The sequence below is a fragment of the Fusarium poae genome, chromosome 1, assembly GCF_019609905.1.
Source record: "Fusarium poae strain DAOMC 252244 chromosome 1, whole genome shotgun sequence".
NCBI classification, from domain to species: Eukaryota; Fungi; Ascomycota; class Sordariomycetes; order Hypocreales; family Nectriaceae; genus Fusarium; species Fusarium poae.
Window position 1 is genome coordinate 10,829,633 of NC_058399.1, and position 23,774 is coordinate 10,853,406.

Consider the following 23,774-nt stretch of genomic DNA (forward strand, 5'->3'; position numbering starts at 1 on the left):
TTACCGTGAGATGAAAAGATGGTATCGTATGCACTGGTTGTGTTCCTCCGATAGATGGTTAGCAGGTGAGCTGGAAGTCACAAGTTTAACAAGAAAACAAACTTATTGTAGTTATTAATGCCAACTTGATAATTTCCAAGTAAGAAATAGTATTTTCTAATATTCCGGCCGCTGGTCATTTGCTGTGGGAAGACAAACGCACTGCCATCACAATATTTGATCGTAACAAAGATCTAACAGTTCAAAAGGATTATCAATTCACGCAATGTTGCGGTTGCTTTACGTAAACTAAAGTATATATAAAAAATGATAAATAGGCCAAACATCTATCGCCATGCTGCTGGAAAAGCAGAGAAAAAAAGAAGAACAAAAAAAAAAACCAAAAAAAAACTGCCCAGCCTTTCCTCAACGCCATGTGCGGTATCGTGCCTTGTCCCGTTTGCCCACTGCCTTTGTCCCAACCCAACCCAGCCCAGTTTCTTTATGCTACCCGCGGAAATGTGCCTTGATTCGAAAAAGGGAAGAAGAAAAGAAAAAAAAAAGGATGGTTTGGGTCTCCTTTCTGAGTGTCTTTATAACCGAATGCGGTTCGTGAGTGTTTGTTTGTAGTACTGCCGAGTGTATATCGGCACATTTAGGTAGTCTCATTTCATCTCTTAATCGACCTTCCAGTGATCGTGCTCATCAGAGCCAAGGTAGAGCTCGACACCGTACAACACCATGGTCAGTCCGATGTTAGCCCATTGCCAGTTGCTGCCCTCGACATCGCCCCCTCTTAATGTCCAGCCGTCGGGACCGTCGCTGGTGGAAAAATGTTGCAGGAGTAGACTCGTGTAAACTGCTATTAAAATTGAAGGCGAGAACCAGCTGAGGAATCCCAGGAATTTGCTGGCAGTCTCAGAGTCCTCCCAATCAGGCTCCTGCATCATAGCTTGGGCGCCTGATTCGCGAATTGAAGGGATGATGCGTGTAGCGCAGTAGAACACCAATGAGCGATATGTCAGGGAGATGATGACCGAGGGTGTGATGGTCTGGAAGGCCGCATATAGCAGGGCTAATGATGAGTGGACGGCGGAGGGCAATGAACCTAGCATATGGAGGAAAGTCGAGTATGATGCCATGATAGCAGGTGGTAGAGGAGGAATGTCGGATTCCGAGTTGCCCTCGCCATGTATTTGGTCGGCGTTCTCTGACGGTAGGTAGTCGGTAAAGATTTGGTAAATGCAAAGGACAATGTAGGCAAACAGGAGTGATGATTCAATAGGGTTGCCGCGACCACTGCCAATACCAAAGGCGCAAAGGAACACAGCAGTGGTCATTGCAATACCAATGAGGGTGGCATCGAGGTTGCCAATTTGAGGGAATTGTGCGACCCTCCAGAGGAAATAGACGGCACTGGCCATAGTAGAGCTGGAGAGGACCAGAAGGACAATCTGCAATAGTGTTAACATGTGATATATTCATTTCTCCCGAATAAAAACTCACCAACCAAGTGTCGCTTCTTCCACGGTTAACAAGCCACCTGGTGAGTTGTCCTGCAGCCTGGATAACCAACAAGGTACAGAAGCCCTCCAAGAGCTGGAACACGGGTCCCGAATATCGTAACACATTATCCCATGTACCCAGGGTGACCGTCTCGATTAAGCCGTCCTTGCCAAACATCCATTCCCTCCAGCTTGTGCTCTTGGAGTTGAACAAACCACCGACTGTTCGCTCCACCCAGTTTGTGTTGCCGGCATCGACAGCAAACTGACCCAACGCCCAGATGAGGAGGGTAGGGATGATGATCCATTGCGACAGCCGTAGGAACCCAGTTAGGAAATACCGCGAGCGTGACTTTTCAGGTGTCAGAAGCTCAAGACTGGAGTATATGAAGTAGAAGAGGAAGAGGGCTAGACTGTAAGCCAGCCCGCTGTCGCGACCGCCGACATCGAAGGCGACGGGGATCGAGAGGACGATGCTGAGCAGGAAGATGGAGCTGAAGAGCGCCTTGAATAGCCACCACATCGGAGCGAAGAGATGGCAGGCGTAGGCGGCGCCGAGAGGAGGGTATCAGGATCGATTTCGTTGCGTTCAGCAGCAAGTGGGCATCCAAATGCGGTCAGGCGACGGCGGAGGATATCGTGGCAGTTTAAAGATGTCGCCCGGTGTGTGGAGTTGCTCAAGGGTAGATTTTGCCCATCGATAAGGCTCGTTTCGATCGGCTTGTGAAAGTGCGTGCGATATAATTTAAGGCCGGCTACTAGCGAGAGGGTCCAGGCGTGACAGGGACGAAAGATACAGAGCTCGAGCAAGGCAAGTTGTGAGTAAAGGTTGACAAGACCGAACAGATCAGAACAGACGGTCAGTTTCCAAAGTTGGTGGTTGACCAGTCTAAAATTCACGGTACGTAGCGTAGCTCTTACAGCGGTTCTCGGCTGTTGCTAAATGTTTGAGTGTGACTTGAACCCAAGGCGATGCAATGTGGCAGTTCGAGGTAGCGACAAGTTTTTGCTTATCGTCCGCTATCTTCACGTGGCAAAGACAGTGTAGCAATAGCGCAGTGCAGGGCATCACAGCCTGAGAAGATCACATCACCCAGAAGCTCAGGCCAGGCTTCAGCGTCACTCGGCCGCTAAAACAAGTTGACGGAGGGGGATGGAAGCTTTTTTGGTAGGTGGGTGACGATTGGCACGTGTCATTCGGACAGTGAGTATTATCTCTGATTTACAGCAACCAAAACAGAACTAAAGAATGCTACTGCACGGAAAACCAAGTTTCAGATTGATAGAAAGACAGGTTTATGTGTTCTATTTTTGAGTGATTGACCAAGCAGAGGCTGTGTTGATGATCTGGCTTGGTTGATCGATAGCGTCACATCGACATGATAGGTCTGCAGCACATCTCACAAACAAGAAAGCAGATCAGGACCTACATGCAGCAAGGAAGGATCAGGAACGATGACAGCATCAATAATGAACTTGTTATGGCACCTGTGTTACGCAGATAACGGAACCTTCCTGTGAGTTTACTTATCAGCAACACACCGCGATGCATGGGTTCCCAATCGGGTCAGAATAAAGCCAAATGATACCCATGAGGACATCTGCTAATTCTTGACTGTAATAAGGTTCATGATCAAACACATTTGGCATAGTTTGATCCTGTCATGAGTCCCTTGAAAATGATTATCGTATCGCGCTTACTTGAATATGCTTATGTCCGACTTTGTGTCCACTTTGGCGATCGGCACCGGAAAAACATGACAAACCCTACGCACTCCCCACTTTAGCCAAGAGTTTCTCCCCCATGTCGTATCGTAGCTTCTCATTCTGACTCCTACATCATCAAAGTCACTTCGTGCTTTTTTGCACCACTTTTCCCATCTTTGTTTTCACGAACCTTGTTTCCTCCCGACACTTCATCCAGTCCTAAAAAGATGCTATGTATTTGCGCTAGTGCTATGATACTCGTGTCTTTTAATGCCCAACACTCTGACATTTGCCCATCTAACTTTTCATGCCTTGCATTTATTTTCCATGCTTAAACCTTTGACACGCTGCACAATACATGAATATGTCTTGCCTTGCCCTACTTTGCTCCTTTCCATTCCATTCCGATACGAAAAAATAAAACCGCATACCCGATATTAGTCCAACCACCACTACCTCGATACCGACGATACGATACGACACGACATGCTGCCATCAAGTCCATGAACGCGATGTATAGAATAGCAAGTGCTTCTATACTACAAGGAAGGAAATACCATGCGAAAGATATCAATCAGGGTCGCGAAATTCTGCTGTATGTTTGTTGAGAAGACAATGCATTGGGAGATTCGCGTCATGTTGGGATATCTATTTGCTAGTGCTACCTACCAAGATATTCACATGCAATGCAAGTGCATGTAAATATCCTTTCCATTCATTATCAATTCAAATCAATTGCACGTCCCTGCATGTTGTGTTGTTACGTCGCTGTCGTGTTGTCGTGCTGTGCGTGTGGCGGTTGCGCGACATATTGTTGCGTGGAGACACGTTGTTATGTTGAGGCATATTGGTGATGATGCTGTGTTGTGGTGTTGGCTTCAACTCGTTGTGGAAAATTTTGCAGAAGCGGGGACACATCACGATGACTTCAAAACACCTTGGAATCATCACGGCACTGTGTTTTGCGGGCAATTGAAAGCTTCACGCTGGCGCAACTCTATGCTGCTGTCGGCTGCCCAGCAGCCTTTACACCCACAGTGCAGCGACCATCACCACTGCACATCGCCGCCAGTCTCAACCACCACGAACAGCCTCATCAGCAGCACCTCATTACTCAGCAGGAGGGCTACAATCTGCCAATCCTATATAGGATGTTCTAATCACCATTGTTTCCAAGGGGGAGCAGGGGCGCCAGCGGAACTGGTCAGGTCAAGCTGCTCTCGCCTGGTGGATAAAGGGGTGCGACAACACGACTATACGATAACACGACTACGAAGATCAAGCGTTCGATTACCGACAACCACGACAAAAAACCGACGACGACGACGACTACGACAAAAGACAACAGGGGTACCTACAGGGCGTTTAGTGGGCGACCCTGTAGCCCCCCCACCACGCCACAACGCCAAGAGATGTAGGAGCTGAAACGGAGGCTCCGAACTCTTTTGTCATTTTAACATGTGAGATTTTTTTTTTTTTTTTTGCAGTTTGACTTGGTGATGTAAAAATGTCTTTGGCGTTTAAAAGATCTGCGAAAGTGAATGAGTTATTATCTAAGATATATATAATATAATTAAGTAATACTTAAATAGAAATTAAAGAATATAGTGTAATAAGTACTTTGTGCAATTGAAGATATTTAGTAATTGAAAATAATTCTCTGGAGAAATATTATTTACTATATGTAAGTGACACTTTGTATAAATGACTAAAGTTGAAAAAAATTTACATTATTGGCTGCGATTTCAATTGCCTAGAGATCGCCCAGACCTTGGCACTAGCTTGGCAATAACCTCGATTGAACGTGGGCATTAGATGACACAGACGCTCACGACATTGCCTCTGAGGAATAAGCTTAAATGGCCCACATGCGCATATCGACTTTGCTAGACAAAGACTCCCCGAGCTCCCCGTCACCGGAAAAGCGAAAGAACAAGAGGTTGAGAATTGCAATTACGTGAGAGAATGACCCCGACAATCCACAAAGACACCGACGAGCCGGAAGTTCAATCACAGCTTGAATGTCGCCTTTCAAGGATGCGATGGTGCAACGGCAGGGTCTGGATTGAATGCAGAGCCAGGAATAGCACCACTCTTGTTACCGTTGACGGAGTAAGCATTCCAGACCCCCGGGGACGAAGGATAAAGAAAGTCACGGCAGCATTTGTTTAGCTTCCCAAGAGGCTCAGACTAGAACATGACACTATTCCATTGAGAAATCACATCATTTGAACTCCCCGTGAGCAAGTGGGACAAAGATTCGGCAACAGCTATCACAACACTCTCAATCCGGGGTCCATGGCTCAAGACCAGAAAGGTTGATGCAGAAACAGCCCTTAGATAGAGTGAGGCCGACGTAGCATCGATGCTGCATGAGGGCGCTGATCAGTTCCTTGGTTACTTACTCTTGGATCCGAATCAGATGTCTTGAATCCTCCAATGCCATCATAAGTGATATCAGTTGCATAATCACCCACCTGATGAACGCCTCGTTCAATAGCTGATTATTACTGCAGTGCTTGTTTGGATTGCGTGCGACTCGCTAGTTGCAGCTCATGAGCTTAAACTGTTGGACCAACAAACATTGTAGATCGAGCTACACTGAGATTGGTTTCGCCTCTCGGAAGCTCTATACGTAACAACTACGTTAACTTGCGATCAGAGCTCCAAGACCCACGCTCGAGAAGCTATGACCTGACCCAGTCAAGGATCTTGGAAACGGATTCTCAAAGGGATTGTTGAAAACTCGATGTTTAAAACCGGGGCTTATTGAACAGTGGAACAGAGTCTTTGTGGACCTGGAGAGAGAGTGATTGATTCTGTCCTCTTGCGAATCTCGGGGCGATCCGGGGTAACACTCAAAATAAAGCCTCTTCTAGGCAGACGTTTTGAATCAAGATCAACCAGACGGAGGCCCCGATGAGTTTTGCGTTTTAAACGATGATACCGCACTATCTGTGAAGGAAACTGGGCTTTACAGGCTGACGTGCAGCTTCAGTTCTGGGTCGTCGGGGTTAATGACAGGCCTAGTCCGGAAGTTCGGCACATGGCGTGAGTTGGAGTGGGGGCATCGTTCGCCGTTCCGTGTGGATATACGACGGCCGTATCTAACGTTAGTAGCCATTTGGCTGCACTCCGTGGTGTGTGGAACATTTGATCCTCCATGAGTGGTGTGTTATGTTGCACTTTTGAGAGTCAATATCATCCTAGCGCAAGCTTTGCTGAGAAAAGAGGACCAAGGAGGAGTGATGTGAAGGATTTCCGAAGGGGCAATTGCAGAGATTGGTGACCAGAAAAGTCCCGTTTCCAGTCTAGCAGTAAATCTCTTTGTCCAGGTAGGGAACAGGCTCTGGTAGAATTCGTGTGACCAATGAATGGTACTGTAACTTGGGAGTGATCGTTGGTATCATAACCTGTTGTAGAATGCAGTAGGGATGATGTCTGAGATTAGAGATTTCCCCAGACCCTTTAAAATGCAGCTCGATTCCCATCTTTTCCGGTAGCTCTTCCATTCAGCACTTGTACGTTTGTGTTTTGTGCCTGGCCCTTATTCTTCTTTTGATCTTCTTGCGATTTCGTCATCGCTCTTGGTAGTGCGTCAACCTCACCAACACACCAATTGATCATCCAAATAAGCACTTGTATTGTGTCTTGAAAGATCAAAGATGGCCGAAAAAAGATCCCTGGGAAGCGGGAGTCAAAGTCCAGACCCCGAGCGTCGTCAATCTCAAGTCCAGACACCCTCGTCGCGATGGGCATCTTTATTTGGTGGAGCAGGCGTCACAGTCGGCCCTCGCATCGCCCAACTCCCCGAATTCGTCAGGCGTGATGTTTCCGACTCGGAAGACTCCAGCTCTGCCATTCTCAACAAACAGTTGCAAGCTGAGCAGGGAGAGCAGATTCAGTACCGTACTTGCTCATGGCAAAAGACTGCTGGGTTACTCTTTAGCGAGTATATTTGTCTCGCTATTATGAGTTTCCCATGGTCGTATAGTGTGCTTGGTTTGGTGCCTGGCATTATTCTCACCATCGTCATTGCTCTCATCGTTCTTTATACCAGTCTCATCCTTTGGGAGTTTTGCTTGCGTCACCCAGAAATGCGCGATGTTTGCGATATTGGTCAGATGCTGTTTTGGGACAAGAAGTGGGCGTGGTGGGCAACTGCTGTATGCTTCATCCTGAACAACACGTTTATTCAGGGTCTTCATGTGCTGATTGGAGCCAAATATCTCAACACCATGACTGAGTCGGATGACATTGGCCACTGCCGAACCGTCATGTTCTCGGCTGTTGTTGCCATTATCAGCTGGGTCTGCTCACTACCCAGAACTTTCGACATGATGGCCAAGCTTGGCACAGCCTCGGCCTTTTTTACCTTTATTTCCGTCTTGCTTGCTGCAATCTTCGCTGGTATTCAGGATCACCCATTTGGATACGATCCAGCAAAGTTAGGCGAACCCATCGTCACCGCCATCCCAGTCAAAGGAACAACCTTTGTCAACGGAATGTCCGCCTTTCTCAACATCAGTTACACCTTCATCGGTCAGATCACCCTGCCAAGTTTTATCGCCGAGATGCGAGACCCCCGAGACTTCCCCAAGGCTCTTTGGGCATGCACGATTGCTGAAATCATTGTATTCAGTCTTGTTGGTGCCATCGTGTACAACTACACAGGCAATCAGTATGTGACAGCGCCAGCCTTTGGATCACTGGAAGATTTGTACAAGAAGGTTGCGTTCTCGTTCATGATTCCGACCATCATCTTCCTTGGTTGCCTGTACGCTTCCGTTTCGGCTCGCTTCGTCTTTTTCCGACTTTTCCGCAACTCCAAGCATTTGAACAGCCATACTATTGTTGGTTGGGGATCCTGGAGCGGAATTCTTCTCGTGACTTGGGTTTTTGCTTTCATCATTGCCATGATCATCCCATTTTTCAACTCTCGTAAGTATTATTTGAGACGCAAACTTGTTTCGATAGCCGCTAACTTTGTGAAGTTCTCTCCGTCATGTCGTCTCTGTTCGATAGTTGGTTCGGATTCATCTTCTGGGGTGTTGCCTACTTCCGAATGCGCACTGCTGATAAAGAGGTCGGACGACATCATAGTAAGGTGACCGATCTCGCCGGCAACATCCTGAACCTAGTTTTGATTGCGATTGGTATCGTGTTTCTTACAGTTGGCACGTACGCCAGTGTGCAAGGTATCATTGACCAGTACGCTGCTGGTACAGTTTCTGGCGTCTTTTCGTGTGCATCGAACGGTCTTTAAATGAGAAGATGTAATGAATTGGAAGAAAAGATGCTTCTCCGTTGCGATCACGATGTGCTGTTGGAAGTGTCTCCTGATGAAATATCGAGACGGATTGTATTTTGGTGTCGTTAATGGTTTATGAATTGATTCCGTGCCGTGTTCTATCGTGATGAAAAGTGACGTGAAGTTGGTGAGGGTGGTTGTTGAGGTTGAGTTTGAGGCTCTGGGTCTTGAATTCAATCTTAGCCACCAACCAGGCCTCTTGCCAAGAATGCCCAGAAACTTGGCGTCACCTGGAACTTCCCATTTCTTTGGGCTGATACCACAGTTCCTTTATCGAATCAAACAGGCGATGCATGTCAAACCGAAGCCACCTTGTTATTGCTATAAGCGAAATATTGATGGATTGTTGCTCGATACATAACCAGGTCGGTAAGCAAGTACTGTTACGTGAAGTTGTAAGAGACATTCAACCATCACTATCTACTACACATGATGCATCTAGCTAGAACATATCAACATATGCTATTAGTTATCTAAGCATTGAGTAGATAGAAAATCGAAGTTTCAAGAAAAAGATCAACATTTCAGTATTCGTATTCGCACTTAACAGTCCAATCTGTTCATCCCAACCCACTCAATTAAAGAAGATGGCCCTACCAGATTACCGGAATTATAAATCTCACTTAACATGAAGGGAGTCTGAGCTTCCAACAAATACCGAATAATCGTATGGTGTTTAATGTTTATCAGCGGAACAATGGCACCACTCGAACCACTTCCCCTCCCGCCTTTTATTATTAACGACACGTATTTATTTTTGTGTACAGATATCAATCAGTTAATCGATAAATACTCGAGCCATACACGTACCGGAGTAGAACAAATAATACTGTATATAAAAATAAAAAGCTCTTGATAGTGATACTGATATCATACAGAATCTAATATCCACGCCATACAATTCGCCCCTCTGAGTGGTCTTTCTGGTCTTTTCAAAATGCCCCGCCTTTTCACCCCTCAAAAACGGGCTATCGCTCGGGTCCCCTGAATTTGGGTGCCCCCCCGCCAGCCCCTAATCGAAACTTCATTGGATTTTCACCGCCTTAGGGTCCACGTAGCTTTCTTTTATTCTGTGCCCCTGGCTTCTGTCTCTACTCTACGCCGCATTTGACAAGTTTATAGGGAGGAGGCGAATATTAAGCTTCTGTTTTAAAGCTCTCCTTTCTCTTTTGTTTTTCCCTCCCTACTTCGACATCATCCTGAAACTAAAAAATACAGTCGTCATGTCCTCTACTGTTACTTCGAGGGCAAAGGGCAATGGCCCTTCTGCGCCAGAGCATAACGATGTCGCCGACAAGACAAACGATTTCTTCTGGACATATACCGAGGAACCTCATCGAACTCGTCGTCTTGCCATTATCAAGGCTCACCCAGAGGTTTGTTGTACCCTCCGCCCCTTCTTACTCAGTAGCTAACGTAGCTTCCTACAGATCACCAAGCTTTGCGGTCCCGAACCTCTTACAAAATGGGTCGTCCTCGGCGTCGTTTCCCTCCAAGTCTTCCTCGCATGGATGCTTCAGTCAACACCCTTCTTCTCATGGAAGTTCTGGGCTGTAGCGTACGTGTTTGGTGCCACCGCCAACCAGAACCTTTTCCTCGCTATTCACGAGATCTCGCATAACTTGGCTTTCAAGAGTCCTCGTCTTAACCGTTTGATCGCTATCTTTGCCAATCTCCCTATTGGAATTCCCTACAGCGCTTCGTTCCGAGTATGTCACAATAACAGACCCGAAAGGCTGGAGCCTTTTGCTAACCTCTCTAGCCTTACCATCTTACCCACCACAAGTCCCTTGGTGTTGATGGCCTCGATACCGATCTTCCTACTGCTTTCGAAGCAGTCTTTCTCGACTCGATTCTCGGAAAGGCTTTCTTCTGTACCTTCCAGATCTTCTTCTACGCCCTGCGACCCATGGCCATCTACCGCATTCCCCTGACTCAGATCCACGCCCTCAACATCGCTGTTCAGGTATCCTTCGATCTGATCCTCCTCAAGTACGCCTCCGTCAACTCTCTCCTCTACCTACTGCTCTCTTCCTTCCTCGCAGGAAGTCTGCACCCCTTGGCCGGCCACTTCATCGCAGAGCACTACGTCTACGAGACCGTCACACCCTCCGCTCGCGACCCCGAGAACAAGATCCCCGTTCCCGAGACCTTTTCTTACTACGGACCTCTCAACTGGTTCACCTACAACGTCGGTCTTCATAACGAGCACCACGACTTTCCCGCTATTCCCTGGACCCGTCTCCACGCTGTGCGAGACATTGCTCACGAATTCTACGACCCCTTGCCCCGTCACGAGAGCTGGTGCTACGCCATCTGGCGCTTCATTTTTGATGAGAACGTTGGCATGAGTTGCCGTGTCAAGCGCAAGCAGGGTGGTCGTCTCGTTGGAGGCGGTGCTGTAGCCGACTGGAAGCAGTCTGAGATTGAGGCGATTTAGAAAGAGGGCAAAAGCATGCAATAGAATACATACTTTGTAATAGTTGAATTTTTGATGTGTTGGTTCTTTTAATCAACACCGAGGAGCAGGATACGGCTCTGATTTTCTGATCTTTGCTCTTCGTTTGGCTTGCGGGTTGGTCGCAATAAGAAGACTAGATCAAGGCAAAAGCACGATAGAGTGTAGATCTTTTGCGCAAGGCGTTCTAGGCTATGAATATAAAACATATGAGATCTCCAAACGACGATCATAACTAAGCGAGTTTCGTGGGATATTTGTTGGTGATCATTACTCGTTCAAGCAGGGACATTCTCGAATCTAAGCGGAAATTACGTTACGGTCAAATTGCATAATGAAGATGTGTAGTGACATAACAAATTAGAACGCCAAAGTTCTCAGTAAGCTCAGACGGCAGAATAACACAACGCAAGAAAATACGAGAGCCGAGGAAGACTCAAGTTAAGAGTATACAGTCAAAGTCGCCGCGTGGGAAGCCCTCTCCTTTGCCCATCGCTTTTCCAACACCATCACATCACCCTCCTCCTGATTGCAGATACTCAGCCGCACTCATCACGAAATAACCTGTTTCGCTGGTGTTTGGTCTGAAGGCTCCTAGGCGCTTCATGATCCAGTCGCTTCGGTGAGATATCGCCCTGTAAACGCTGCCACATCCTGCCCATCATATGATATGCTTTCCAGGCTTTGCCTTTGTCGTACTTTGAAGATATATGCACCTGGGAATTCCATGCTTCCCAGTGGAGTTATCATAAGCGTCATCAGGCCTGTCTATTAGTTTCTTTGTAAAAGATCCTGGGCTGCTATCTTCTTATTTCTAGAAGAAGAAATAAGCGAGCAGGAAGCTGACCAAGCAGAGAATGGCCGCCATCTGCACCGGCACACCCTCGACAGTCTGCTGGATAGCTTGAGCAGTTTGGGCCACGGGTCGCTTCTCGTCGTTGGAATCGGACTTAACATTTCGCTGACGGAGACCGCTATCCTTAAGAGAGACGAGCTGCTGCTCAGCTTGGGCAAGCTTAGCCTTAAGCTCCTCGTAGGTCAGCTCAGCAGTCTCCTTGATGGATGCTGTAGCCTGGGAAATGGCGCTCTTGACTTCAAAGTCGGATTGCATAGATTTGGGCCTGTTCTCCTCGTAAGACTCTTGAGGAGATTGGTAGGGAGGTGGTGCGGAGGAGACTGGCGAGTCATCCCGGGCGTTAGGGGAAGAGTAAGTGCGAGAAACGTCGGGAGTATCGTTGGCCTAGGCCTTGGTTAGTCGCAAAACTTGGAATCAGCTTTTTAAAGACTTACGCCGTTAGCGATGGCCTGCTTGTTGGGGGTTGAGATTGGTCGGTGAGGAGCATCGGCGGAACCAGCCGGCAACCAGTTGACTCGAATCTTGCGCTCTACAAGTGAGGCCTTGTCCGTCGTCTCGAGCTAGTAAACTGGGTAAGTTTTTGAAAGTTGGGGTTGGATAGCGATTGGATGGTGCATACCACTGAGGCGTGATTGGCGAACTCCTTATCAGCGGTAATGGCTGTAGACTGAACGAGGAACTTGTCACGGCATCGGGCGTCGGGAGCAGGGTCCTGCTTCATGGCCTGGAGCAAAACTGGGCGATTGTTAATGGCTGACGGTTCGAGATAAGTGGAAGCAGACTCACCAGAGACATCGAAGCTCTGACCGGCCTCGATGCGGCCTGCATTTGGTCGGACACAGTATCTGCTGCGGTGTCAGGTATGCGACTCGGGGAACTCAGGGAGAGGGGCAGTCATACTGTTTGGGGGCGGTAGTCTTGACCTGCACAGGTTGTTAGTGAATGTTGATGATGTCGGGATTGGTGATTGACCTACCTTGAAGGCAACGGGGGTTGGATTGGGGTTCTTGAGAGTCAAGATTTGGGAAACTTCGGTAGTGAAGGGGCCTAGCAGACAAGTCAATTCCAAGCTCTCGCAGCCCCTCTAGTGGCAGTCGGTTGTGGATGACGTACGCTTAAAGGAAAGCTCGAAGGGCTCAATATCGACCGACATGTTGACTGCTTATCGTAATTCAAGTTGAAATGGTGTTGTGGTGTCGCGCGATGGGTATGATGGATATTTGCTGTTGGCGTTGGCGGTTGCAAAGTGGAAACGTGTCAACGGGAGATATGGCTGTTGTAGATGAACAAGGGGGAAAGTTAGATTAGAGGTGGGAATAGTTTGAGTTGCGCAGAGTTAGTAGTTGAGGTACGAGGAAGTTGATCGCGTGTGGACAAGGGGAAAATGTGACGAAATGAAAAGATTAGAGTAGACGTAGTGGATGGGAAGAGAAGGAGAAAGGCAAGTCTGGTCTTGTCAAGTTTGGCAGATTGACGTTTGTGTCTGGGCAGGCCTACGACGTAATTGCTTCCTTCTTCTTGCCTCACACGCCCTATTCCTAGTTGAGCCGAAGCAGCTTCAGGTGGTTGCTACAGTGCACGAGCCATCAGGGGACTGATTTTAAACTCGGTTATCAGGTATTACACGGGTAATTCATCTCGTCTCTTTATATCCAGGGTTTATTTAATATGAGATATCTATGCTTTTAACTTCATTTTTCATACCATCTCTATAGAGTACTCTCCTCGTTTATTACTCTCTACCTTAGGTATTAGGTAACTACCTACAGTACAGAGTAGTATGTACTAAGCCATTACGACATGCAAGAGTTATCCACTCGATTGCCAAGTGATTGTTTGTTGTCCACAAAAAAAAAAGAAGGTTATTGGGTTGCCTCGGAATCAACAGCCAACGATGAACAAAAACGGAATTGGTAAGCAGCCAAATAACAAACTGTTTGACTGCAAACATCAAAAATCAGACAAGTGAGGGCATCATGATTTGGGGAGAGATCAGAGGCGCAGTCCAAGCTTGGCGTATTATCTGTCGCCTAGTGCAGCCATGATGTTTACTCTATTCTTTGTTTAAAAACGCCAGACAAACAAAAAAAGGGATCGAATAACATCTCCACACTAATTAAATCATTAGTATCTCGGTGAAGCAATATCCACACCAGATGAATGGTTTGCAGAAAGACCCTTCTTTACTAAGTAATCCATCCATATGACCCCGCGCCCCCACGAACGCTTCCGAAAAGGTGAATAGCATCATTACATCTTTCAGATGATACAGATACGTAAGTCTTTTACAATAACAAGTCCTTCTGCCGTCCCGTTGGGTATATCACAGACTCGAATCTGCAACTCAATCGGCTGTATCACCCGAGAGGAAAATTCTTTCAAGTTGTGAGACCAAGACTGTGGTTCGATACAGAATGCAGTTTTTCTTTAGATATGTTCGGTGTGGATTCGATTCCACAGATTTCTTTATCCTTAGATCTGTAATACAAAAAGTGATCGCGATTGACGCGATGAAATAAATGACCTACATACTTTACTTCTGTAGGTATCATCACCATATTTTCTAAGCGCTCAACGGGTCCTTGGCGTAGGACTAATGCAATAAAATATTCCTACCACATCTAAAAATAATCCCGTCCCAAACATTGAATTCCCGTCTCCCCACGCTACGGAACAAGTGCAGTCACGCTCAGCCTACGAACTGATGAGAAAAGGTGGATTGCAAGGCTCAAAGGGAACGCCAGCTGCGGGTAAAGGCCCTCGTATTTGATCGACACGAGGGCAGTGCAACTCCATACAGTTCCTACGTTACAGTCCTTCTGTTCTGGAATAACCGCTTTGGGCGCAGGAATCTCACTCGCATATCTGGTAGGGCAATTATCTGGAACACAAGTGCAGGTATATAACATAGAACATGCCCCTTTGATCATGTTCTTCCAACAGGAACAACACCTGATACAATATCTACCTCATATTTGTGTTGTTCAAGGTACCTACAAATACCACTCCCTTCCTTCTTCGTGACACATCCATCCATCCATCCATCCCTTTAACAAATTTCTAAATACATTCATCATGGGTTGTAACAATTCTCGCCACGTTCTCGAGATGGAATCTCGTCCTGTCCGTCCCGTCACCTTCTCAAGTCATTCAGCTGGTTCTGCAATGACATCTTCCACCATTTTCCAAGATTACCCCGGACTACGCCGACAACAAATCATCAAGGCCTTTCAAAAGATGGCCGAATATCTCAACGAGTACGGCGTGAGCATTGACTGTGTCGCAGTCGATGGCGCTGTCAACACACTCTACCTTCGCTCAAGAGACTCGACCCACGACGTCGAACTTCTTCTCAACGACCCTTCATCAAAGGAAAGCATTCTTCTCACCAACGCTGCTAGCTTTGCCAACAGTCAAGCCCAAGGTCGTCTTGGTGAGACTTGGCTCAACAGCTCAATGCAACTGTTCTTGCCCCGAAATGTCCAGACATCTCTTGTTCAAGAAGCAAAGAGACAAAACGAAATTGTCTTTGAGCATCAGGGAACAAACGGTGGTCTGAGGGTGTACGCTGCGCCTTGGTCTTTTGCTCTTTGCAGCAAGCTCAACCATTCTTGCGACAACCACAACCGAACAGAAGACATGGATGATGCAGTTGACTATCTCTACCGATATCTCAGCATCACTGGCCAAGACTACATCATGGCTCAGCAGATCAAGGATTGGTGCCAGACATATCACCAGGATGTGTCTCGGGAGGTGCTCAGACGTTTGGAGGAGACCTATGCCCGAAAGCATGGAAACTGGCCTATTGTGTGGAATTAATCAGATGGAAAAGAGGGAAAGAAAAACAGGCGCTGACCATTTATGGAATGTTAGATTTAGACAGCATGATTTTGATGACGATACCCGGGTTTGACTTTACACCCACTATTTAATGATAATACTGGTTTGGATTTAGTTATGATTACTGCTATCTCATTGATTTGACTTATTCTCGGTTCCCTTAGTCTGCGTACCCTGAGCTATTTGATCCCGAGCTTTAGTGAGAAGATCTAGATGATCCACATCATGGATCGCTGTTTCGGGGGTCTTGTTGCTGCCCAGCAGCCATCGACTTTGGCACCACATATTCATCGTGGGTTCAGGTTCAGAGTCGAGCAAGATGGATCTGAGGTCATTCACCCGAACCACCACCTGGCTCGCCCCTTGCCCCCCTAGCTGGGCGATCTTCAGCTAAGATGTGCGCCAGAATATTAGAAACCTGGCTGCTGGATACATAATTCTTTGACTTGTTGCGCTCTGTCTTCGGAGCAGATGCGCCAGGGCAGGGAGATCTTGCAATTTATATATGCCCAACATCGACCGATGTTGACTCGCTGGATGTTGGCTCTTCATCTGTGAAGTCTTGACTGTGTGCCCACGATTCATAAGTGAACTGGATTGTTGAAATAACCTCTCTTTCATACCGCCAGTCCAATCAGCTGGATGCACTGCATGTCTGTGCTCTCTTTGATTCTTTGGCCGTTTTCCTTCTCGATTGAATAGAAGGCTCCTGTGACGGCAGCTGGGAGGTTCAGATAATACCAGACTTGAGTGTAAAAGTCTGTGTAGGAGCGAAGCTCCTCCGCAGAAGTCGCCGCCTTGTATACATTAGTAATGTAGGGAGGAATAGGATGGAAGGCACTTACGGGGACTCGCCAGAGCGGACTGGGATAAATTTGAGGCAGAAGAGCCTCGCCTGTTTCACTAATTGTCTGACCCGCCTCTTGGGAAAGTGAGAGCTGCGGGTTGTTGGAGGAAAAGTGCCAGTTCGTCGTCCTGTTTGCCAATCTTTGGTCAACCACCAACGCCTCGCCTATGCCAGCCAAAGCCAGAGAAGATTGTACTTGTGAAATCTACATCTGACATTCGGGAAGACTCCTTAAAGAGTGAGGTGACGCTAGGATCTGAGCCGAGTCGACTGCACACCACATAGAAAACTGGCCCTAGTCTTTTCCAGTAGACTCTTATCGCGTATTTCGTCGGTTTGTTCGTTACCGAGATCCTACCATCCTTCAGGGATTTGAGGATCGGTGTTGAGCTGACTCAGTTGGTGCTTGCAATTGGATCGGGACCTTGAGGATTAAGTGAAATGATCGCTAGCTCATTCCTGGTTGATATCTGTGGAAGTTGAGCTTTGTTTGTATAGATGCGTCTTGATCAGCCTTGTAGTTTAAGGTGCCTCGAGCACTTATGAGTCCTCGAAGGTTGTGCTGATAGATTGGTCACCCTTTGAACGATCAATCGTGATGACAAAGTGCATCTTCGGCGTGTCGTCCACTGCCTGATATAGTTGTTAGCACTAATATATTTATAGCACATTGAAACTTACACTCATCTCTCGGACGACTTCAACAGACTCGGCCTCGATAAGCTGAGCATCCAGTTCGAAGAAGGCAGTGATCACTAGGGGATGGGCTATGGGCTATGGTAATGTTATTAAAAGCTGTCCACAAGAGACGCAGTCAAACGAAACCCACTCATCATATCGCGCGCTGCAGCCTTTCTGCAGCTCCTGCAGTTCTCGCTTAAAAGCTGTATACGTGTTCTTCTATTTCCGTCGACGTTCTGGTAGAACTCGGGGTAGAAAGAGACGTTCTTGCCGCGGATCTGGGCAGGAAAAAAAGCCGACCGCAGGTGCGCAATCACAAGGAGCGTGAAACGGGCCAGAAGGTTTCTCACAGTAATGATTCGTGACAAGGAGAAAGTTGGAAGTGAAGGTCAAGACAGAACAAAAGGATGAGAAAAAAGAAGAAAAAAGAAAAGGGTAAGGAAAGTAGCCTGCGGTAAAGAATGAAAGGCTATCATGCAACCTGATTGGAAGCCTGAAGCGCTGCATCCTCAACCTCAGGGGAGGGAGGGTTGACTGCAATGATGGGTCGAATTCACTGAGGTCAAAACGGAATTCCTCAAAGGCAGAAGGTCTAAAGCCAAATTAGCATTGCGTCTGCAGAACTGCTAAGCTTAAAGGCTGAAGGGATACTCACCCAAGGTCATCGTTCGGGTACACTGCTTGGACTTCGTGCAAGGGAAAGAGACAATCAGATTAAACGACAAGACACCAAGAGTTCGATAAACTTCTTCATATAGCGCCATTCATAGTATATAATATATAGATGATGATGTAAGACAGATGGTTAAGTCCGGGGGGAAGCTGGAGATTTTATAGCTGAGCCGGTCAGGATCCCGGAGAGCTGTTGATCCCATGCCGATAGGTAACTAGAGTCAGATGCGTATGTGAATGCAACAAAACGATTAGCACGATGATTGGGGTGAAGTTATTCCAGGCATCCAAAGGGAATCATGCTTGCTGGAGGTCAGAGGACTTTGGTGGAGAAGCAAAGGTGAAGTCAGGACCAGTAGCTTCGCTAATTGCATACAAATCATACAACGAATAGCAGATGCCTAGAGAATGCTTTACTCTATTGCGATGTTATCACCTCGTCTTCATATCTATCGCTATGATTGAACCTATCACATTTCAATACGAAAGCAAATAGATGCAGTGAAGGCGGGTAGTTGCTTGCTTTCTCGGGTGTATCGACATATATGAACGCAACTAGCCTGCCTAAGTGGTCATCAACAGTGTTTGGAGTATATTTGTCAAGGTTTTCTGAATTATTTGAAGTATATTTGTCAAGGTTTTTTAATATGTTTGAGCCAATCTTTTGACAAATGCTCAAAGCATTGCATCAATGATTGTGAAATGGTCATTAACGAAACATGATGGAAGCAGTGTAATGATAGCGAGGATATAGGTAGACTGTGTTCGGGGGTTGCTAACCGTAGTAAGCCCGGTCCAAACAGCTGTCACGTCACTGAGGCAGCGGCTTGAATGACGTCTCTTTAGGCTTTACCTAAGCTCAGATCCCAACTTTATCATTCATCTCAGTTCACTCTCACTCAAAGTTTACGTTGAGGGCATTTTTAATTGACTTACTCAAGAGGATTAATCTTTCCCGCAATTCTCACGAGTACTTAAACCATCGAGATTTCTGTTCTCACCATCACAATCAACTCACTACTTGCCCCTCAACAAACCCCACTACCAACAAACATCACCACCAACATGCCTTCCGATCTGGATACCCTGCTCGATATGGGCTTCGACAAGGAGCGTGCCGAGATTGCTGTCAAGAAGACAGGAGGCCGTATGTTTTACGATTCTATTGATTTCTACCCAAACTAACTTGAGTAGTCCAGGATGCTCTCCAATGGCTAGAGGACAACCAGGACAAGCCTATTGATGAGATCAAGGCTGCCGCTGCCGCCAAAGAGGAGGATGACGAAGAAGATGACACCGAGGCCAAGATCAAGGAGATTGAAACTGGCAAGGCTGCTTCTCTTGTCTGCAACGAGTGCGGCAAGAGATTCAGAAACCATGATCTGGCTACCTATCACGCGACCAAGACGTACGTTGAACTGGTACATCTGCAAGATAACTTGACTAACATAACATATAGTGAGCACACGGACTTTTCTGAATCAACAGAGGAGATTGCTCCTCTGACTGAAGATGAGAAGAAGGCTAAGCTCGAGGAGCTCCGTGAGCGTCTCCAAGCCAAGAGAGCCCTCCAATCTGTTAAGGACAAGGAGGACCACAAACGCAACGAGGTAAGCAACTTCGTATACTCACACCCAGAGTTCAAATCTAACGTGCTACAGCAAATTCGTCAAAAGTCCACCAAGGAGAGTCAGGAAGCCAAGGAAGAATTGGCCCGCAAGCAAGCCGTAAAGGAAGCTGCAGCAAAGCGACAGGAGAAGCTAGAGGATCAGGAAGCTAAGCGACGCATCAAGGCCAAGATCGAAGCCGACAAAGCCGAACGACGACGAAAGGCAGAGGAGGCCAAGGCAGCCAGAGAGGGCCGCGCTCCCCAGGCCGAGGCTGCTGCTCCTGGCGGCGCCGCTGCTGTTGCCGCTGCAGCCAAACCCAAGAGCAACCACAATGAGGCTCGACTTCGCCTGCAGACCGACGGCGGAAACATTACCAAGACTCTACCCGCCGAGACGACATTGTTCGAGTTGGCGCAGCAGGTCCAGAGCGAGACAGGAAACGCTGTCTCCAGCTTCACGACTACATTCCCACGAAAGACCTTTGAGGGTGATGTTGACTTCTCAAAGACCCTGAAGGAGGCCGGATTTGTTCCTTCTTCTGTTCTCATCGTCAAATAGATTATGACGTAGATGTGAAAGTGTGCATGGCGCGGCGTTGACGGGAACAGCAGAACATGGGCATGGTGCTACGAAAAACAAAAACTGCCCACAGGTAGAGATAGAAGTTGGCAAAGAGGTGCTTAATCCTCTGGTCACAATCACGAGGCACTTTAGACGGTAGTCACAATTGAAGAAACCCATATTGAACTCAAACCACCCATGGCGGGACTTTTTTTATCAGAGCCTTTGAATTGACCAATTCTCCCTCCGCGAAACTCCGTTGAGCGCATTCATCATAGCGTCGTATGAAAGAAGCGACTCTGTCCAGGGCGCAGGGTATAGTGCCCGCATTCCATCCTTTATGATCGATTGATTGGAAACCCCGAAGCCATGCAGTCGAAGTACAAAGAACAAGGAAACAGTCGTAGCGGCGTAACTTCTTAGTCGAAGAGACCGAAGCCCATATCCTCGTCAGACTCCTCCTTCTCTGTAGTAATTGTCAGCAATCCGTCGTTGTATGTCGTGTCTCGTGGTTCAACGTACCCTCCTCCTTGGCCTCCTCAGGAGCAGCCTCGTCAGCGGCACCACCAGCAGCGGCGGCACCACCGGCGGCAGGGGCAGCAGCGCCACCGGAGCCGACGTTCACGAGAAGGTCCTTGACATCCTTGCCCTCAAGAGCCTGTACACACAAAAAATAATCCGTCAGAAAATCGAAGTCCAGGGAGATAATAAAATGATGCGCGCGAATCGCTGGGGTGGTCGGTTTCGTACCTTGGCGAAGATGGAAGTCCAGATGGGCTCAACCTCCTCGACCTTAGCGGCCTTGATGAGAGTCTGGAGCTTGTCGGCCTGTTGAGAGTCGCGATGACGAGGTTAGCGATCACGCACACACAAACAACAAAAAATCGTAGAAATCGCGGGGCATCATATGATGGTGGCCCGTAACGGAGGAATTTAACGTACGGTGATCTCAATACCGTCGTCGGCGAGGATCAGGGCCGCGTAGGACGAAGCGAGCTCGGCGTGAGACATTGTGAATGGATTTTGGCGTGCGGGTGGGAGATTGTAAAGTCTGCACGAAGTCGAGTCGTTTGATGGTTTGAAGTCGGAATATCACCAAAATGGAGCTTACCACAGAAATCCTGGTCGAAATTCGGTTGGAGGGCTTTCAAGACCTAAAAGTGGGAAGGAGCGATGGATAATCCGCGCCGGCTGTGAGTCACGCCTTTTATTGGCTGTAGACAAACGAGCCAATCATGTAAACTTCCAACTATACCCCACATTTAGCTGTAGCCCCCACCCGTTGTCGTCAGGCTCAAGCTCGATGCCGCCTGCAGCAATCCATGGATCCTTGGAGGGGGGCGGGTCATAAAAAACAGGGACTGGAAGAAGGCTAGACGAAAATATTAGTTGTTCTTTCAGGTGGTGTACAAGCCAATGTTGATCTAATAATTCTATCAACCACTAACTAATACCGGCTTTTATGCGATGTTCCTCGAGGTCTAGGCTTTCCATCTCATAAGTGAGGTGACAGCATAAGTTGATCAATGCAAACACTTCAGCGTAATCGCTATACAGTAATGATACCTTTTTCTTTATAGTCTACTACCATCACTCTGTTATCATCATTCCATCTCCCTTTGACATTCGGTTACTTCCTTATTCTATTCTCATTCATTACCAGTGACATACCATCACAACCTCCCCACCAAAGGTCTACTCGACTTCCCTGAATCTCGAGCCCCGCCGCCACCTCATCGCATTTCATCGCTCCACGGATCTTCGGGCAAGTTACACAGAGCAAGAACAGCAATCGACCTTAATTCTAAGCGCTGTAAACTCGTCCCTTCACTTGTCATCAAACCTATCGCTATACATCTGCAGCAACCTTGAATTGTAGCTGCCATCATGGACACTCCAGCAATCCCAATGCCGCGGGATCCCCGCGAACAAGACATCCTACAGAAGCTAACGATGATTCGTGATCGTCTACTGCTTCTTAAGCAAGATCGCACAAACTACATTCGAACCCAGGATGTTATGCCCTTGTTTGATGAGACTATGGACCAAGTCAAGGATTTGACCGTCATACGGGCGGAGACGGGCATCAAAGAGGAGAACAGATGTATGTCATTGAATCCAATCGCAAACACACTATCACGATACTAACAATTCTCTCCTCAGTGGACAAGGTCTTGGAGAGCTGTTTCCAACTTCTTTCTCTATTCTACCTTACAATCGGACGAAACAACGAGGCGCCCGCGACCTACGCTATGACATCAACCGTCAAGCGACTCCTCGATCACCTCAATGAAGCCGAACTCTACTCCGCCAAGGATCTCGGAAGCATAAAGACAACACTCGAGGATCTATCCAAAAACATTCGCGACGCTGCTAATGACCCATCCCCCGATAAGCGACACCCTCCTTACATGCTTACACTACTTGAGAACCGTGTCGAACTGTGCAACTCGACCCTATCAAGACTCCAAAAGCGACTAGATAGATTGCCTGATTATCTGCTGGAAGCTCACGAGAAGCTCATTTCAATCTTGCGATCGATTTCGCTTGCCAACACCAAGTCCAAGGTAAGCAAGCTTAGGTGGTACTACTACAAGCCGTAGGACTAACGTGGGGTAGTTTTCGACATCCGAGGTTAAGAAGCTACGGAACCAAATCTTGGAAATTGGTGAGAAGCACAACGGTGGAACGTTTACTGCGGAAGATGGTGCTCTAGAGGAAGGTGGAGAAGTGGTCCGAGACTTGTACAACCGTTGCGTCCGCTGGTCGGAGCTGGTTCTCGAGAGGTGAGTTGCGCATTGCTCCAAGACAAGCCCTACTAACAATTGCAAGGCAAGGAGAGGTGGCCGATCAATGGCGACCAATCTACGATGCGCTCATTCACATCCGCAACGACCTCGAGAAGCTTTCCCTTACACAAGCGTGGTCACTCCGAGAAACCGACCTTTACGATTTCCAGCGGCAACTCGACAGAATTGACGAGAGCCGAGGAGATAATGGCAACTGGGTGGACGACCGGGGGCGGTCGGCAGACCTTTGGACTCAGCGAACTTTCCTCTACCTCATTCGACGATCGTACGCCTACATCTACTCATTCATGCTGGCATCTGAGCCAGTCTCTGAAGCACTTTTGCCTGTCTACAATCAATTGCAGACACTGAAGCGATGTTTGATCGAGGTCAAGAATAACGGAGGTGTTTCATCTGTGCGAGAGCTTTACCCTTACAGCATGAAGGTATGTCGATCTACTTGTGATTGTATTTTCTTTTACTAGTAGCTAATCGAGAACAGCTCAACTCTCTCGACAACATGAAAGTAGACGGCAAGTTTGTGGTAAACGGCGATATCCCTGAAGGACAAGGCAGTGTTACAGAGCTATTGCACGAGTGCTTTGATCTCAACTACGAACTGAGAGTTGCCGCTGAAGAGGCAAACAACAACGAAGATTAGAACTTGATATGCGGTAGTGGCAGATCACTCAATGCGTTACTGGATGATAGGTTCCCTGGGGGAACTGGTGTACGATGGCGTTACTATTACTTGAATTGGAATCCCGTTGGAGGTCAGCTCTTGCTTGTGGTGTTTGGAAACTTGTCTTGCTTCTGCGAAACTAATGATGAAATATATGTATAGGTTTGGGATTGAACAGTTTGAGCCAGCATGCGATAGTAAATGGACAATTGAGGATCGATCTATTAGCAGCAGCCGGACAGGAATAGGAATATACTGGCAACTGATTATTTG

At 47.4% G+C, this 23,774-nt stretch overlaps 10 protein-coding genes across 10 annotated transcripts; 5 read left to right on the plus strand and 5 right to left on the minus strand.

Annotated features, from left to right (window-relative positions):
- Window positions 1-656: 656 nt before the first annotated feature.
- Window positions 657-2,007, minus strand: FPOAC1_003514 (uncharacterized protein; the record flags this gene model as incomplete). The annotated part of the gene is made up of 2 exons (XM_044848074.1): window positions 657-1,433; window positions 1,486-2,007. 2 exons carry the CDS (start codon window positions 2,005-2,007, stop codon window positions 657-659), a joined length of 1,299 nt encoding a protein of 432 aa, XP_044713990.1.
- Window positions 2,008-6,856: 4,849 nt separating this feature from the next.
- On the plus strand, window positions 6,857-8,457 carry FPOAC1_003515 (uncharacterized protein; the record flags this gene model as incomplete). Its single annotated transcript, XM_044848075.1, has 2 exons — window positions 6,857-8,132; window positions 8,186-8,457. The coding sequence occupies 2 exons, from the start codon at window positions 6,857-6,859 to the stop codon at window positions 8,455-8,457; spliced, it is 1,548 nt and encodes a 515-aa protein (XP_044713991.1).
- A 1,268-nt stretch (window positions 8,458-9,725) lies between these two features.
- FPOAC1_003516 (uncharacterized protein) lies at window positions 9,726-10,942 on the plus strand (the record flags this gene model as incomplete). The annotated part of the gene is made up of 3 exons (XM_044848076.1): window positions 9,726-9,878; window positions 9,933-10,211; window positions 10,265-10,942. 3 exons carry the CDS (start codon window positions 9,726-9,728, stop codon window positions 10,940-10,942), a joined length of 1,110 nt encoding a protein of 369 aa, XP_044713992.1.
- An 832-nt stretch (window positions 10,943-11,774) lies between these two features.
- Window positions 11,775-12,969, minus strand: FPOAC1_003517 (uncharacterized protein; the record flags this gene model as incomplete). Its single annotated transcript, XM_044848077.1, has 7 exons — window positions 11,775-12,200; window positions 12,251-12,376; window positions 12,436-12,551; window positions 12,603-12,664; window positions 12,717-12,739; window positions 12,793-12,863; window positions 12,930-12,969. The coding sequence occupies 7 exons, from the start codon at window positions 12,967-12,969 to the stop codon at window positions 11,775-11,777; spliced, it is 864 nt and encodes a 287-aa protein (XP_044713993.1).
- A 1,922-nt stretch (window positions 12,970-14,891) lies between these two features.
- Window positions 14,892-15,638, plus strand: FPOAC1_003518 (uncharacterized protein; the record flags this gene model as incomplete). The annotated part of the gene is made up of 1 exon (XM_044848078.1): window positions 14,892-15,638. One exon carries the CDS (start codon window positions 14,892-14,894, stop codon window positions 15,636-15,638), a length of 747 nt encoding a protein of 248 aa, XP_044713994.1.
- A 638-nt stretch (window positions 15,639-16,276) lies between these two features.
- Window positions 16,277-16,867, minus strand: FPOAC1_003519 (uncharacterized protein; the record flags this gene model as incomplete). The annotated part of the gene is made up of 3 exons (XM_044848079.1): window positions 16,277-16,456; window positions 16,505-16,597; window positions 16,865-16,867. The coding sequence occupies 3 exons, from the start codon at window positions 16,865-16,867 to the stop codon at window positions 16,277-16,279; spliced, it is 276 nt and encodes a 91-aa protein (XP_044713995.1).
- A 179-nt stretch (window positions 16,868-17,046) lies between these two features.
- Window positions 17,047-17,852, minus strand: FPOAC1_003520 (uncharacterized protein; the record flags this gene model as incomplete). The annotated part of the gene is made up of 4 exons (XM_044848080.1): window positions 17,047-17,139; window positions 17,188-17,280; window positions 17,745-17,779; window positions 17,843-17,852. 4 exons carry the CDS (start codon window positions 17,850-17,852, stop codon window positions 17,047-17,049), a joined length of 231 nt encoding a protein of 76 aa, XP_044713996.1.
- Window positions 17,853-18,924: 1,072 nt separating this feature from the next.
- On the plus strand, window positions 18,925-20,027 carry FPOAC1_003521 (uncharacterized protein; the record flags this gene model as incomplete). Its single annotated transcript, XM_044848081.1, has 4 exons — window positions 18,925-19,006; window positions 19,054-19,267; window positions 19,319-19,469; window positions 19,521-20,027. The coding sequence occupies 4 exons, from the start codon at window positions 18,925-18,927 to the stop codon at window positions 20,025-20,027; spliced, it is 954 nt and encodes a 317-aa protein (XP_044713997.1).
- Window positions 20,028-20,449: 422 nt separating this feature from the next.
- On the minus strand, window positions 20,450-21,041 carry FPOAC1_003522 (uncharacterized protein; the record flags this gene model as incomplete). The annotated part of the gene is made up of 4 exons (XM_044848082.1): window positions 20,450-20,496; window positions 20,553-20,688; window positions 20,781-20,858; window positions 20,973-21,041. 4 exons carry the CDS (start codon window positions 21,039-21,041, stop codon window positions 20,450-20,452), a joined length of 330 nt encoding a protein of 109 aa, XP_044713998.1.
- Window positions 21,042-21,917: 876 nt separating this feature from the next.
- Window positions 21,918-23,480, plus strand: FPOAC1_003523 (uncharacterized protein; the record flags this gene model as incomplete). The annotated part of the gene is made up of 5 exons (XM_044848083.1): window positions 21,918-22,134; window positions 22,194-22,597; window positions 22,650-22,816; window positions 22,863-23,265; window positions 23,322-23,480. The coding sequence occupies 5 exons, from the start codon at window positions 21,918-21,920 to the stop codon at window positions 23,478-23,480; spliced, it is 1,350 nt and encodes a 449-aa protein (XP_044713999.1).
- Between the last annotated feature and the right edge of the window lie 294 nt (window positions 23,481-23,774).